The 13397-nt window shown below is 45.8% G+C and overlaps 1 protein-coding gene across 5 annotated transcripts in view; it reads left to right on the top strand.

Annotated features, from left to right (window-relative positions):
- Positions 1-13397, top strand: part of KLC1 (kinesin light chain 1) — a 377498-nt gene that overhangs the window by 231091 nt on the left and 133010 nt on the right. For all 5 annotated transcript variants that reach the window (XR_011198745.1, XM_069207275.1, XM_069207276.1 and 2 more), the window contains exon 6: positions 8046-8133. Coding sequence is in view for 4 of the 5 variants with exons in the window: in XM_069207275.1 (XP_069063376.1) it covers positions 8046-8133 (88 nt within the window). In the remaining variant the exon portion in view is untranslated. The remainder of the gene's footprint in view (positions 1-8045; positions 8134-13397) is intronic.

The following is a 13397-nucleotide window of genomic DNA, read 5'->3' as shown; positions in this document are numbered from 1 at the left end:
ACCTGATTGCCCCAGTACCACTCTTCCAGTCCATGCTTTTTGATCTTCTAATGGTTTATCTTGACACCTGAGTCTTCTCTTACTTTGTATAACTTAAGTCCGACCAGCTTTCCTCCTTCCAGGTTGATATTCCAGCTAAAGAAGCCTGGTTGCCATAACCTGAAAACGTTGTCTGATTACTGTTGTTCGCTCACATTTCTCTGCCTCTGTGTGTCGATGAACTGCTCGTATTCCATTGGTTTGCCAACTCTCAAACGTTCTAGGGTCAAGTCAGTATGACGAACACACAGGTGAACCTTCGATCATGAATACCATGGCATGTTCTGAGATTGCTCTGATTTCATGACTCCCGCAGCAGCTCTTGAAACTCCTCCAGAGTCCTTGGGAGATCTGATGGCTCGTCGCTGCTGTGCTCATTACTTCATGGCCAGCTGAGTCCCTTGCAACCATAGGGTTCATCAAGAAGAATCATGGCTCAGTCCATCTTGTAATCTGCCCGGGTCAGCCTCCAGTGGGCTAGTTCTTCATTCAGATATAAAGTGTTTTCTAAAATGTGGGGCTGCTACCTCTTATGTTCTCCTCATCTTGCTAGGCCTGATGGCAGTCATCGGCCATTTTATTACTGATTTGATCTGCACTGTTAACTAGTTTTGAGGTATTTTCTGTTTGTCCAATATTTTTGACTTTAGAATTCTAACTTTAGACTTGCCATTCAGAGTCTGCCTGCGGGTTACAGTTTCAATTCTGGTGTAGAAAGGTGATGCCTAAGATATGTTTACATTAGAATAAAGAAGTGATCATTAAAGATTCTGCACCTGTGGCATTGCTGAGAAGAGGGTGTAGAAGGGCATACTTCAAACTGAAGGGCGTAGCAATTTATTGATATTTTTTTAGAGTGTTCAGAAACGTGACAGATTCTATTACTCTATGTAGAGTGGAAACAAGGGGAGTACTAAGGGGGGTTTATCAAAATCTTGAAAAGGCACAGCACAACTGAATGGAGTTGTGTAGATTGGCAGTAAAATTGAGGAATTTTGGCGGGGCTCAGGAGTTGCAGTAGTCCAGTGTGTTGAGGAATAGTTCATTCCTTCATATACTTGCATAGGTAATGTGATAGGTGAGCGGGAGAATGCTTTGATGGTAGGGCAGGGAGGATCATGGATCAGGTTTGAGGTGGTGATGAAGTTGGAGAGCCTTGATTTACTGTTGAAATGTCTGGAATTTGGAGGGAAGAGCTAAGCATGAGTAAGGTATGTATTAAAGTAAAGGAATATTTTTCCATTAAGTGGGCGAGGAGAAGCACATTATCTCAGAATCCGCATTATCAAACCATCTATTATAGGTGACGAAGGGACCATTGGTCATATAGGTTTGAAGTGAGTTAATGAGGGAAGAGCAGCTGCTCATTGAAGGATGGGTTAATGAGAAATATATTTGAGGGCGTAAACTGGAGTTGAAGGCAGGGTATGGTGGGAAATTGATGAGGAGAGAATAGTGCTGCTGTGGTATTCCCAGGACAAATAGGCATACAACCGAATGTGTTTATGTGTTTATTGATAATTATGTCCTTTTTCCAGGTCACTTGTCTGTTCAGTAGTGTTCTTTCCTTCCAGGATGTTTTCAGGAGGGTATGGCTTTCTCTGTGAGTGTCCTCTTCCTCCTTCTATGGGAGAGCTGTTTTCTCCTCTTCCCAAGAAGCCAAAGGAGGGGTGAGAGGGGTATGATATTATCAGAAGGAAAGCCGTAAAAGACTGTCAGTTTGTTTAAGGACTTACCCTGTCCCCAGCCGTGCACCCCCTACCTACAACACGCAGAGTATAGTGCTCTCACCACACTTGTTCCCCTTTCACCTAAATACATGCTTCCCCACTAGGAAGGTATTGCTCCCCAAACCACCACCACCACCTCTGCAAATACAAATAGTGGATGAAAGGCACTTGCCTGAGGCCACTACCCTGCCCTTTGCTTGTGGCGTCAGGAACTGCAGCATCCTCCTGCCCTCCTTGGTTGCTGGGTCCAGAAGCGGTGTTTGGAGCGAGTTGCGACTCTGTATCTGTCGAGGTGATCCTGTTCCTCCGATGTTTGGTCGGAATTTTCAACACGGTACACTGTGGGTAGGGCTCCCTCCTGAAGGTTATTGGCCTGCTCCCACTGAGCAGCTGCCTCCATCGGGGAGTTTCTGTCCTCACTGGTACATTCTCCTTCGTCCTCTCCATCCTCCATGCAGTCATGTTATGGCATTTTTTAGAGCGCATGGCTGCCCATGGGCTTCCCAGGGCTAGGTGAGTGCGACTGACTGTAGGAAAGTGGTCAAGAGTGTAAATATTACTGGGGAGATAGGCAAGCTTTCAGCTTTTTCCTAAAGATAGTTTCCTCCTTCAATTCAAAAAGTGATGTGGCATAGTGTTCCAAAGTTTGGGTCCAAGTAGGAAAAAGATCTGCCTCCCCACCTGTAACTGGGTCGCTACCAACCTGGTTACTCGCGGCGACGCAAGACCATCCGAAAGGTGGCCCGGGGGCACCACTTATCGAGATGGTGAAATGGAGTTCTGTAGAAACCCGGATAGCCAGGTTTCTACCAAAACAAAAGACGGACTGCAGGCGAGGGAGGGAGGGAGGGAGGAAAGAAAGACGGAAGTTCCCGCAGACAGGAGAGCGAGTTACGAAGAGCGCGGAGAGGAACCAGCAGCAGGACGCGAAGAAGATCAAGCAGAAGGACGCGAAGAAGATCTGAACCTGACGGCACGGGCCTCGGAGCCCCTCACAGGATCCGTTTCCCACCACGTCCCTGGAGGGACGTGGCTAGCGCAGGTACGTTCCTGCCTAAAAGCCCGATACCATACATTCCTCGGGAGGGAGGAGGGAGCGGGCAGTGCAAAGGGGGAGACGGGAAGAAATAATCAAGACCCGACCGAGAGTGGTGGGCCAGAGGAAAGACTCCCGCCCTGAGCTTTCCTTTTTGTTTTTCTTTGTTTTGTCCGGTTGTTGAGGTTTGTCTTTGGTTTTTTTTTGTGCTTTGACTACTAAAAACCCACCAGGAGGACTGTGAAGCCAACAGTCCCCCTATATGTGCCTGATTATATCTTGTTGGTGAACAAAAGGGAGCACGTCACGACTAGGTGAAAGCTTGTCTTTTGGTAGTGGTTACCCCGACACCCCTCCTGCCACACCGCACCTCCCCCTTCTAACCTTAATCAAAGAACCCCAGGATATCCGACTTACCTTTCCTTTATTTTTCCGTTCCCTCCCCTGCCCAACTCCAACACCGTTGACCTCCTCTTCTTCAGGGATGACGGAGACCGAATCATCAGGGAGAGCCACCTGAAAAGAGGACAGAAGAACGTGTGAACGATTAGAGGGAGGGAGTCTTGGGAATCACATCAGCAAGCCTTGAAAGAGACTGGGAATTGAGCAAAATAGACTGAACAAGAAAGACACAGATAAGAGAAAATAAAGGCACCAATTTAGAAAAAAACAAGATCTCGACTCGTTTAAGCTCTGTTCTCATAGCACTATACCCACACCTCCTACACCACCTTACACTTCTAATTTTTGGGATTCTTAGTAGAAACTGGTGGGATGATGTTAGGGATCTAGAAGGGACGTACGAAGCAAGGAGGTTTCCTGTCTTAGCTGGTCCCTTGTTATGAATGGCTTTTTGTGAAAGGCAAAGAGCTTTTAACTTAATTCTTGCATTGACAGGCAACCAGTTGAGATTCTTTTACAGATTCGTTCCTAGGTATTTTGAGAAGTAGTCTAGCTGCAGTGTTCTGGACTACCAGTAATTTTTTTATAACAGATTTTGGAGAGCCTAAGAACAGTGAGTTCCCGTAATTCAATCAGGAGACCACCAGAGATTGAATCACCAATCTTCTTGAGTTTTCTGGGATGAGATCCAGTATCTTCTGGATTGTTCTGAGGAGACCAAAGCACATTGCCACACTTTTTTCACTTTGATCTCCATCCCTAGGGTTGATCTAGCCACATACCCAGACTCTTTATGGACGTATTGGGAGCGGGGGAGGACAGACACATACAACGTGGCCAGTTAATTGCTGGTCAGAGGGAAAGTTTATTTCCCACGATCATTAGCTCTGTCTTCTCACTGTTCAACTTTAGGCAACAGCTTGCCATCCAGTTGGACACTTGTTCCATACAGGGCGCTAGAAGATGGCTTCCCGAATTGCAAGGGAAACAATTAACTGAATATCATCTGCATACAAGACTAGAGGTAGCCCACAATCTTGTACGATGTTAGCTAGCGGACGCATGTAGATTTTAAACTTGGTAGGACCATGTGGAACCCCACACTTGGAGGGCATGATATCTGAAAATCATGAGTTTTCCATTATTTGGAAGGTTCTGTCTTCTACAAAAGAGAACAACAATTCCAAGGCTTTGTCTTGAATTCCCACTTCTCTAAGTCTTTCTATCAGGATTGTATGTTTTACAGTAACAAACACCGCACTTAGGTCTAGAAGAAAGATAGCTGCGGTGCCTCCCTGAGCGAGTAGGTTTTTGAGCTCCTCCGTTACTACTATGGGTTCTGATTCCGTGTTGTGTTGTGCATGGAAATCCATTTGAGTGGCATGTAGCAGATGACTCTCTTCTAAAAAATGAGCCAGTGTATGGTTCACAATCTTTTCTAGCAGTTTCCCTATCCCTGGTAATAGGTGAATAGTTATCCTGCATAGTGGGGTCAAGGTGGGACTCCTTTAGCAGAGGCCCAATCACTACGTTTCCACTTTTTTGGGACTGTCCCAGTCCTTAATGACAAATTCATCATAGTGACTATGGAAGAAAGTAGTGCTTGTAGGCCCTTAGATAACCTATTCAGTGGAGCTGGATCTAGGAGTGATCCAGATTTAACTTTGCCCAACAGTGCCTGGGTAGTCTCATCATTTACCTCCAGAAAGTGTGATAAAACAACAGAGGCTGGTATGGACAGGGAATACTCTTTCCGGTCTGTCGGTTCAGCTGCACTGGCCTCCAATGATTAATAAATATCCATGACTTTATTTTGAAAGAAGGCCGCTAATTTGTTACACTGGGTTGGAGATAATGGTGGGAGGATGTTGCCGTGTTCAGCAACCAGAAGAGATTTAACAATCCTAAACAGTGCCTTCGGAGAGTTGGATGCCTGGTTGATCTTTTCTTCATGGAACATGGTTTGGGCTTTTTTAATTTCATTAACGTCATTTCTAATAGCCTGTATGTATTCGTTCTTTGACTTAGGAACATAATCTTTCCTCAAAATCATTTCCAGTTTTTTGCCATGCTTCATGCCGAGGGGGGTATTAAACCAAGGGGCTCTTTTAGTATAAGGCTTGGATCCTGTTCTTGATGTAGGGATACACTCATCTAATGATTGCTCAATCTACTGTTCCCACTGATTGTATGTTACGTCTGCATTCTCATTTAACACTTGTCTTGATGCCATTAGAGCATTCTTTCAGTCCAAGCAGGAGAGCTTGGACCATAGCGGGCAGACCATGAGACAGTGTTGTGTGGATCTTGTAAAAGGTTTCTCTAGCTGGAATGGAATTAGGTTGTGGTCTGATCAAGGTAGTGGGGCAGACTGTTTTCCTGAAGCTTCAAATCATTACTAAAAATGGGGTCCACGATATGTCCTTTCTCATGTGTGGGGGCACCTACTTTTTGAATACGTTGGGTGCCCCCCAGGTCCCATAGTAATCTCTTAGAGGCCGAATTGTCAGCCTTGTCTAAGTGTATATTAAAATTACCAAGCGAGGTAATTTGACTTTTCCTCACTGTTAGACTAGCTAATATCTCAGGTAGGGCTTCCGTGAAGGTGGTAGTAGGGCCTGGGGGTTTATAGATTAATACTCCAGAGAATGTAAGCGTGGGGGAAAGCACAATGTCATATTGAAAAGGTTCACAGAGATTAATAACAAGGATGTTAGACACCTATATTAGTCTCTTAAAATAATGGCAATCACACTGCCTATTTTACCTATGCGGTTAAGCCTACAAAAGTAGTAGCCCGGTGGACGGGCCATCACAATATCAGGATCAGCATTTTCATTATGCCAGGTTTCAATGACGAAAAGGGCGTCCAGTCGTTCTTCTTTTTACAGAGATCTGATTTCTATCTTGTGTTTGGGGAGTGATCTACTGTTAATTGCTCCCATCCTCCAATATTCCTTGTTAATTAGTTGGTCTACTAGCCCTTGTTTTGGTGGTGGCGATGGGTTTAGCTTAAAAGTTAGAACAGCAATGACCCCATGTGTCTAAACTACGCAAATCAATATTTGAGCATAACAAATCCCTACAAGGCAGTATAAATGTCAATGATTTCTTGTCTGTATATCTTACATGACTGGCTGTAATTTGGGCAGGGTTCCCAGTCCCGTTTGGGCACTGATGGGTGCAGACAGGCTTGCCCTTGGCGTGCCATCAACATAAAAAGGAGCCAGTAGCTGGCCACTAGCGCACCAACCTCATGGTGACTCTATGGTCTCAATGGACTAGAAAGACTATGATCTCTAACTCCCTTGAAACCCTCAATAAAAAAATCTTTGAGTGCCCCAAGCATTCAGTTTAAAAAAAAATGCAACAATAAACACCAAAGATAAAGCTATTAAAACAATTTAACAAGCAAAATCGTTTTGTTTTTTAAATAGAACTTTGGGCAAGTACGCCTAAGGTGCAGTGCTCTCACCTGCACACCCGTCTCTCAGCCGCCATAAAAAGGAGCGGGTGGCCGACCTCTGGCGCGCCAATCTCACGGAGATTCTATGGTCTTGAAGGACAAAAAGGACTCTCTATGAATCTCCTGCCCCCTAGGAACCCACATAAAAAAAATCTTTACATTCCCCAGGTCCTCAGTTTAAAAAAAATGCAACAATAAAAACCACTGGTAAAGCTATTAAAACAATTTAACAAGCAAAATTGATTTTTAAAAAAAATAGAACTTCATGCAAGTACGCCTACGTTGCAGGCCTCCTCTCCTTCCCTGCACGATTTCCAATTCTTCCTGCCTTCACAACTTGTTGTCACTTCTGGTTACGGCAACTAGAGCTTTGCTGTTCCACTTGTCTGAGACATTATTGGCACCATATTGGGTCTCTTGGCTGGGTGGGTCCCCTGACTACAGTTGCAAAGTTGCCAAAAGCGAGAGCAGGCTGCTTGATGGTTAGGCCGGATAATAGTTGGGAGGAGTAATCGTGGAAGCAGGAAATATATACAAACCATGGATTTCAGGAGGGTGGGGGTGAAGGGATTGTAAGCAGTGAGCATATCATTAAAGTCCACTTGTCCATACAGTAAGTGTACAAGTACAGTAAAAAAGCCCCATTTTGAAAATGTTGGATACGGAATTAAATCATATGTTAACCTCGTGAAAAACGTCAGTATGAGAACTACATAAAAGAATAATTCTACTCATTTTAAGTTGATATTCTCTTAGCTACTTTTAACTGTTTTATTCACAAATCCTGCCCATCTTCTAGATGAAATTTATCATATGTATATAAGGCATGAAACCATGTCTTTGATTTTTGTTATTTTAATTTGTAGCTACATTATCTTCTCCTTTCCAACATTGGTTAAAAGGCATGAGACAGCTGTACTTTATTTAAGCATTATTCAGTCCATTGACATAATGGACTAACCCCCGGTACACCATCTGATGGATAGATGTGAATAATGGTTATTAACAGAGACATTCTCCTATCCAAATGTTATTGCAAAAGGAAACTGTGTGCAAGTGACTGTTTTCCTCAGACCATTTATTGCAACACAGCATTTACCTACACTTTGGATCGTTGTATAGTGTGCTAATATTCCTTTAGTCCTCCACTGAGTTCTTATTTTCATTCACAACTAGGTATAGGCATTTCTAGCAAACATCGTCTATGAATTGCAAAAATTAACAAATGTGATTAAATATTCTAATGGTCATACAGCGGATAGATGGTGAGTGAGTAGAAAAGCAGAAGCTTGCTTCGACGTTATTGAAAAAAATGAAGGTCTGACTTTGTATGTTTGGAGTAGACATTGCTAACTGTGTCTTTCTTATCTAGGGATCAGAACAAGTACAAAGATGCAGCAAATCTCCTGAATGATGCTTTAGCAATCCGTGAGAAGACTTTGGGAAAAGATCACCCTGCGGTTTGTATACCTTTTTATCATCAAAAGGCTGGCGTTCGCTATAATTGAAGCACTTAAGAGGATTTGAAGGCAAAATGTCGTAATGAGTCCTGCAGTGGTCGCTGCTGCTTGTTCTTGCTGAATTAGGTGGCAAAGAAATTTAACATAATGTAAGTTAGGTGGGAATTATTGGACAATTTCCATAATTAAGTTGAATTGGACAATGACGTTCGGCTGTTACATTTACTTTGCATCTGAGCTTGTAATCGGACCTATTCATCAGAAACAGATTGAGAGGCTGGCATCTGATACAACGCTGCTTGCTGTAGCCGATATATTAAAATAGTAGTAGGGTTCAAAATCGATCTTTCATTGCAAAGAGCACCTTTACACAGGACTACATTTAGTGAGTGACCACAACGAAGTAAAGCGATTACAGAGATGCTTGTTTTAAGAGAAAAGTTCTAAAGAGAAATAACAGTGCTTTGGATGTGTTTAAAAAAAAACAAAAAAAGTGGATGCCACAAATTGATTTACCAAAAATATTTCACCAACCTTCTACTAAACGTAGTTGAACTCTAAACCAAACCTTCACCCTTTTCCTAAACCTAACTCTAAATTGAACACTGTTATCTCAATCCTAATATGATGCTAAGGTGAATCCTTATTATATCCCTGAGCATTGCTGTAAACCTTATGCTGTATTTTATTTCTTATACAAACCTATCCTTCAAAGGGTCTTTCCACCCTTTTAATTAAATATCTTTTTCCATATTAATCTAGAAATACATATGTTGTGGTATATGTAGCTGTAGATGCACTTACGCTGCCTACTCCTGTCATTTCTTCTTGGGCTTGAACTAGTACAACTTGTTTTACTTTGCAAAAACTTTGTCACAAGGTCTAGAGACACCTCCTATTGCTGGTAATGTGAGTGGGAATCAGCTCTATCAGTAGATTGTTTTTCCACACGACGGGTAAGGATAGAAATGGAGAGGGGAGAGACAGAAGTAGATCGCTATGCGAAGAATAATTAGACATCTGTAACATCCAAAGGCTTCTGGGAATTAGGGTGGGCACACATCTGAGCCCAACTCTAGATGGCAGGAGTATGCACAGCATTTAAATCTATAGCACTACATGCCACAAAAGGATGCTTACAGCCTAAGTAATGGTTTTGTTCAATGTATGAATTTAAAATCAAATGTTTGTGCATCAACCTTTCACTGTCGTCATTCCACTGTAGATGTAGTTCTCTTTAAATGTATTTATTTTTCCATATTTTCCTGTAATTATATAATCCCCTCAAAAGAACCTGTGCTAAAGCTTGCAAATCTTCAAGAGCTGGCCTTGATTTCAGTGTTAAGGTTTATTAGTCTTGTTACTGGAGTCTGAGTTTTTGTGTTTTTCTTGTTTAAAAACTTTAACTCATGTTGACTGTTAAACTCAACAGGACAATGTTTTGTTGCCTTGGCTTGTTCTAAAACCTGACAGGTAGGAGGCCATAATATCCTGCTGACTTATGCTAAATCTTTAGAGCACTGATGATGCATATCAAATTGACCATGGTGCGAAAATATTAAAGGCTGATTCACAATCCTAGTTGCATGAGTGTTTAAATCTACATTTGGGAATATAGTGTTACAGTGATCTTGCAGATTTGCTGGAAGATGATTCTAAAATGGGAGATGCTTTTATGCTTTCATGCTTTCATGCTTCTGCTTACAAAATCATGTACAATGACTATAATTATGCTTCTCATTGGCAAATATAGTTCAATTAATTGCGTTGTCAAATATTTTATTTCTGAAATGTTCATTGTATTGAGAAAGCTTATAGAGACTTGTAGTTGCAGAGTCATTACCTTAGAATTTCCCCCCAGGGGTCAGTCTGGATCCAGAGATTTTTCTCATGCGTCATCAGGTGGCGTTGTGCGTGCTGTATATTATGTCGCCGGACCTACATAAGCACCACCCTGGACGTGTTGTCAGTTCTTTTCTTTTCACACCAGCCAGTGCCGATATGAAGGCGATTTACCCCTCAGTCACTTTTTGACTGGGCTTTTTCGAATTTTTGTCGAACATTTTTGAGTGTCTACACTCCTGGTGCATTGAGGATGTTGTTACGCAAGACCAGGTTCAAGCTCTGCAGATTCTGTCATCGGGCGATGTACGTGACGGATCTGCACCTTTGGTGCTTGTGCTGTTTAGAGCACGACCACGACCTGAAGTCATGTTCCGAGCGTTGGGCCATGAATCTGAAAGCTTTGAGGGAGCGGTCCCCAAAGCTCATTGCGGCCCAGCGCTCGGCTCCGTGTTGCTCCTGATCTCAGTCAAGAGGAAGGTCCCGAGAATGGTTGCGGAGCCCCCATTCTTCATTTTCCCATTCCAAGTCCTCAGGGCGTCGGGTAAGTCGAGGCACAAAAAGAAGTAGAAGAACAAGAGTTGTTTGACTTCACCGCATCTGTCAGCTGATGGGATGAGGGAAAAAGGGCATTGTCGTTCCAGGTCTCTGTTCGGAGCCTGCGTCTAGGTCGACTCTGTGCATCCCCGAGATTCCGGGAGCCCGAGCAACCCCTGCCCAACTTTGTGAATTTTATAAGGCCATGCGGCTCTTATTTGGGCAGTCCAACTCTGCCAGAGGGGTTTTGGGCCCCACGTAGTCGGCAACGGTCCCCTCGAGTTCTGCACCCACAGCTTCGGCCTCTGCTCCAGGGGGGGGCACCCCTGGATCTGATCCTGGATCCTAACTGGTGTCGGTCGTACCACCTCGACCTTCCTGTATGACGGTTCCGATGTCGATGCTCCTTACGCTGCCTGTACCCCTGGTCGGAGTCAACCCTATTCTCATTGCCAACTCTGACACAACAGGAACCTTGCTTCCTAGGTTGGATCCTAACACTTATGTGGTCATTACAACCCTGGCGGTCCAAGACCGCCAGGGCTGTTTTGACGGAAGCACCACCAACAGGCTGGCGCTGCTTCCAAGGTCATTACGACTGCGGTCGCACCGCCGGGGCCGGCGGTTTCCCGCAACATTTGCCCCGGTGGTGATAATCCCAGGGGATTACGAGTCCCCGACTGCCAGCCTTTTCCTGGCGGTTTGAACCGCCAGGAAAAGGCTGGCAGTACGGGGAATCTGGCATGGGCAGTGCAGGGGCCCCCTGACAGGGCCCCGTGCAGCTTTTCACTGTCTGCATAGCAGACAGTGAAAAGCGCGACGGGTGCAACTGCACCCATCGCACGGCCGCAACACCGCCGGCTCCATTTGGAACTGGCTCTTGTGTTGCGGCCGAGATCCCCGCTGGGCCTGCGGGCGGAAACCAGGTTTCTGCCCGCCGGCCCAGCGGGGATCTCAAAATGACCACATTGGCGGCCGCCCGACGGTCAGATCCGCCTGCCAAGGTCATAATGAGGGCCTTAGTCTCTTGGGTTGATGTATGGTGGGAATTGGAAGGGGTTGCTGGCCCCTTTGGAATACCAGATGGAAGATCCCATGGACTGGCAGATGGACCTGGGTGAAGCCAGTGGTCTGGACACTTCTCCTGACACTGGCATGCTTTCTCCCAAGACTGTGGCTACGGAGGATGAGTGTCCTATTCAGTGGTGATGAGAAGAGCGGTCGAGGTCCTGGGCCTTGAGCTGCCTTCTAAGGCTGTCAGGACTAACCTCCTGGCATAATTGTGTCAGCCTGTGGCTTCCGCTTCTGAACCTCTTTTATGTAACCCTCATTGATGTCCTGCTGGGGACATGTTCCAAACCTAGCATAGGGGCTCCTGTCAACTGGACTATCACTCGCCGCCATAGACCCACTCCAAATGACCCAGTGTTCCTAACGCGACACCTGAGAGCTTGTTTATCCAAGCCTCCACGTCCTTGGGCGCATTCCCTTCCGCATCCCGGCATAGGGAATCCAAGAGGCTGGATCAGCATGGGAAGAAGATGTTTTCTTCCTCCAGCCTCGCATTTCGGTTTGTGAACACTGCTTGAATATGGGGCTGTTATACCCATACTTTATGGGACACGGTTGCGCAGGTGCTGCCACAGGTCCCAGAGGAGGCCCGGACCGTTCTCTCCCAAACTGTTGCTGATGGTAGAGATATAGCGAAGTTCACAATACAATTGTGGTCTGGCTAGGACCGTCTTACTAGGCAGGACAGTTGCATCAATGGTGGCCTTGAGGCACCACGCCTGGTTGAGCATGTTTGGCTTTTCGGGGGGTGTTCAATCCACCCTTGTAGACATGCCCTTTGATGGCACCCATCTCTTTGGAGACAAAGCAGACTCAGCGCTCAAGTGCTTTAAGGAGTCTGGGTTACAGCCAGGTCCTTAGGCCTCTCAGTTGCCCCTCGTCCCCTCAGTCTGCCTTTGGCCCTTTTCATGGCTACAGAAGGGGCGCCCAACCAGGTCCGTTCCCCTCCATCCTCCGTACCGTGGATGCTACCTAGGGGATGTGGGATCCAACGTCCTGTGGATCAGGCAGCCTGCAATCTGGCCAGTGCCCCCCCCCCCCCCCCCCCCCAGCAGCCTCCAAACCTTCCTAGCCTGATGCTTCCCCACCAGGGATCAGTCGGAGGTAGGATTTGCCATCACCTGCCCCGCTGGCAGTTCATCACATCAGGCAGGTGGGTTTTTTCGAATAGTCCGAGGGGGCTACTTCCTCCCCTTTGAGCCTACCCTTCCCTCCATGCCATCGTCGTATGGTCAGATGACTGATGTTCACCTGGCAAGTCTCTGTGAGGAAGTTACAGCTCTCATGGCCTAGAGAGCCATAGAGAGGGCTCCTGTGCCAGAAGTAGGTTATGATTATTACTCCTGCTACTTTCTGGTGCCCAAAAAGGACTAGGGCCTCCACCCTGTCCTAGACCTTTGGTCCCTCAATCTCTTCCTCAGGAAAGAAATTCAAAGCGCTCACTGTAGCTCAGTTTCTATCTGCCTTGGACCCAGGAGACTCAATGGTAGCGTTGGAGTTGCAGGGCACCTATTTCCATATTCCCATCCTGCCTGTCCACAGATGTTACTTGTGGTTCATGGTAGGCCACAAGCATTTCCAGTTCACTGGGCTCCACTTTGCCCTTACCAGCACCCCTTGGGTGTTCACTAACGTGATGGCGGTGGTTGCAGCTCATCTGTGCAGGTCAGGGGTTTGTCTTCCCCCGCTACTTCGATGGCTGGCCGTTAAAGGCAGGCTCGCCCCAGACTGTCGTCTCGCACCTCCAGTCTGTGGCAGAGCTCCTCAATTCGCTGGGGTTCACTGTAAACGTGCCAAAGTCTCACCTGACTCCC

This window comes from Pleurodeles waltl, chromosome 9 (genome assembly GCF_031143425.1).
Source record: "Pleurodeles waltl isolate 20211129_DDA chromosome 9, aPleWal1.hap1.20221129, whole genome shotgun sequence".
NCBI classification, from domain to species: domain Eukaryota; kingdom Metazoa; phylum Chordata; class Amphibia; order Caudata; family Salamandridae; genus Pleurodeles; species Pleurodeles waltl.
The sequence above is the reverse complement of the archived record's forward strand: the minus strand, read 5'-3'. Positions and strand labels throughout refer to the sequence as shown.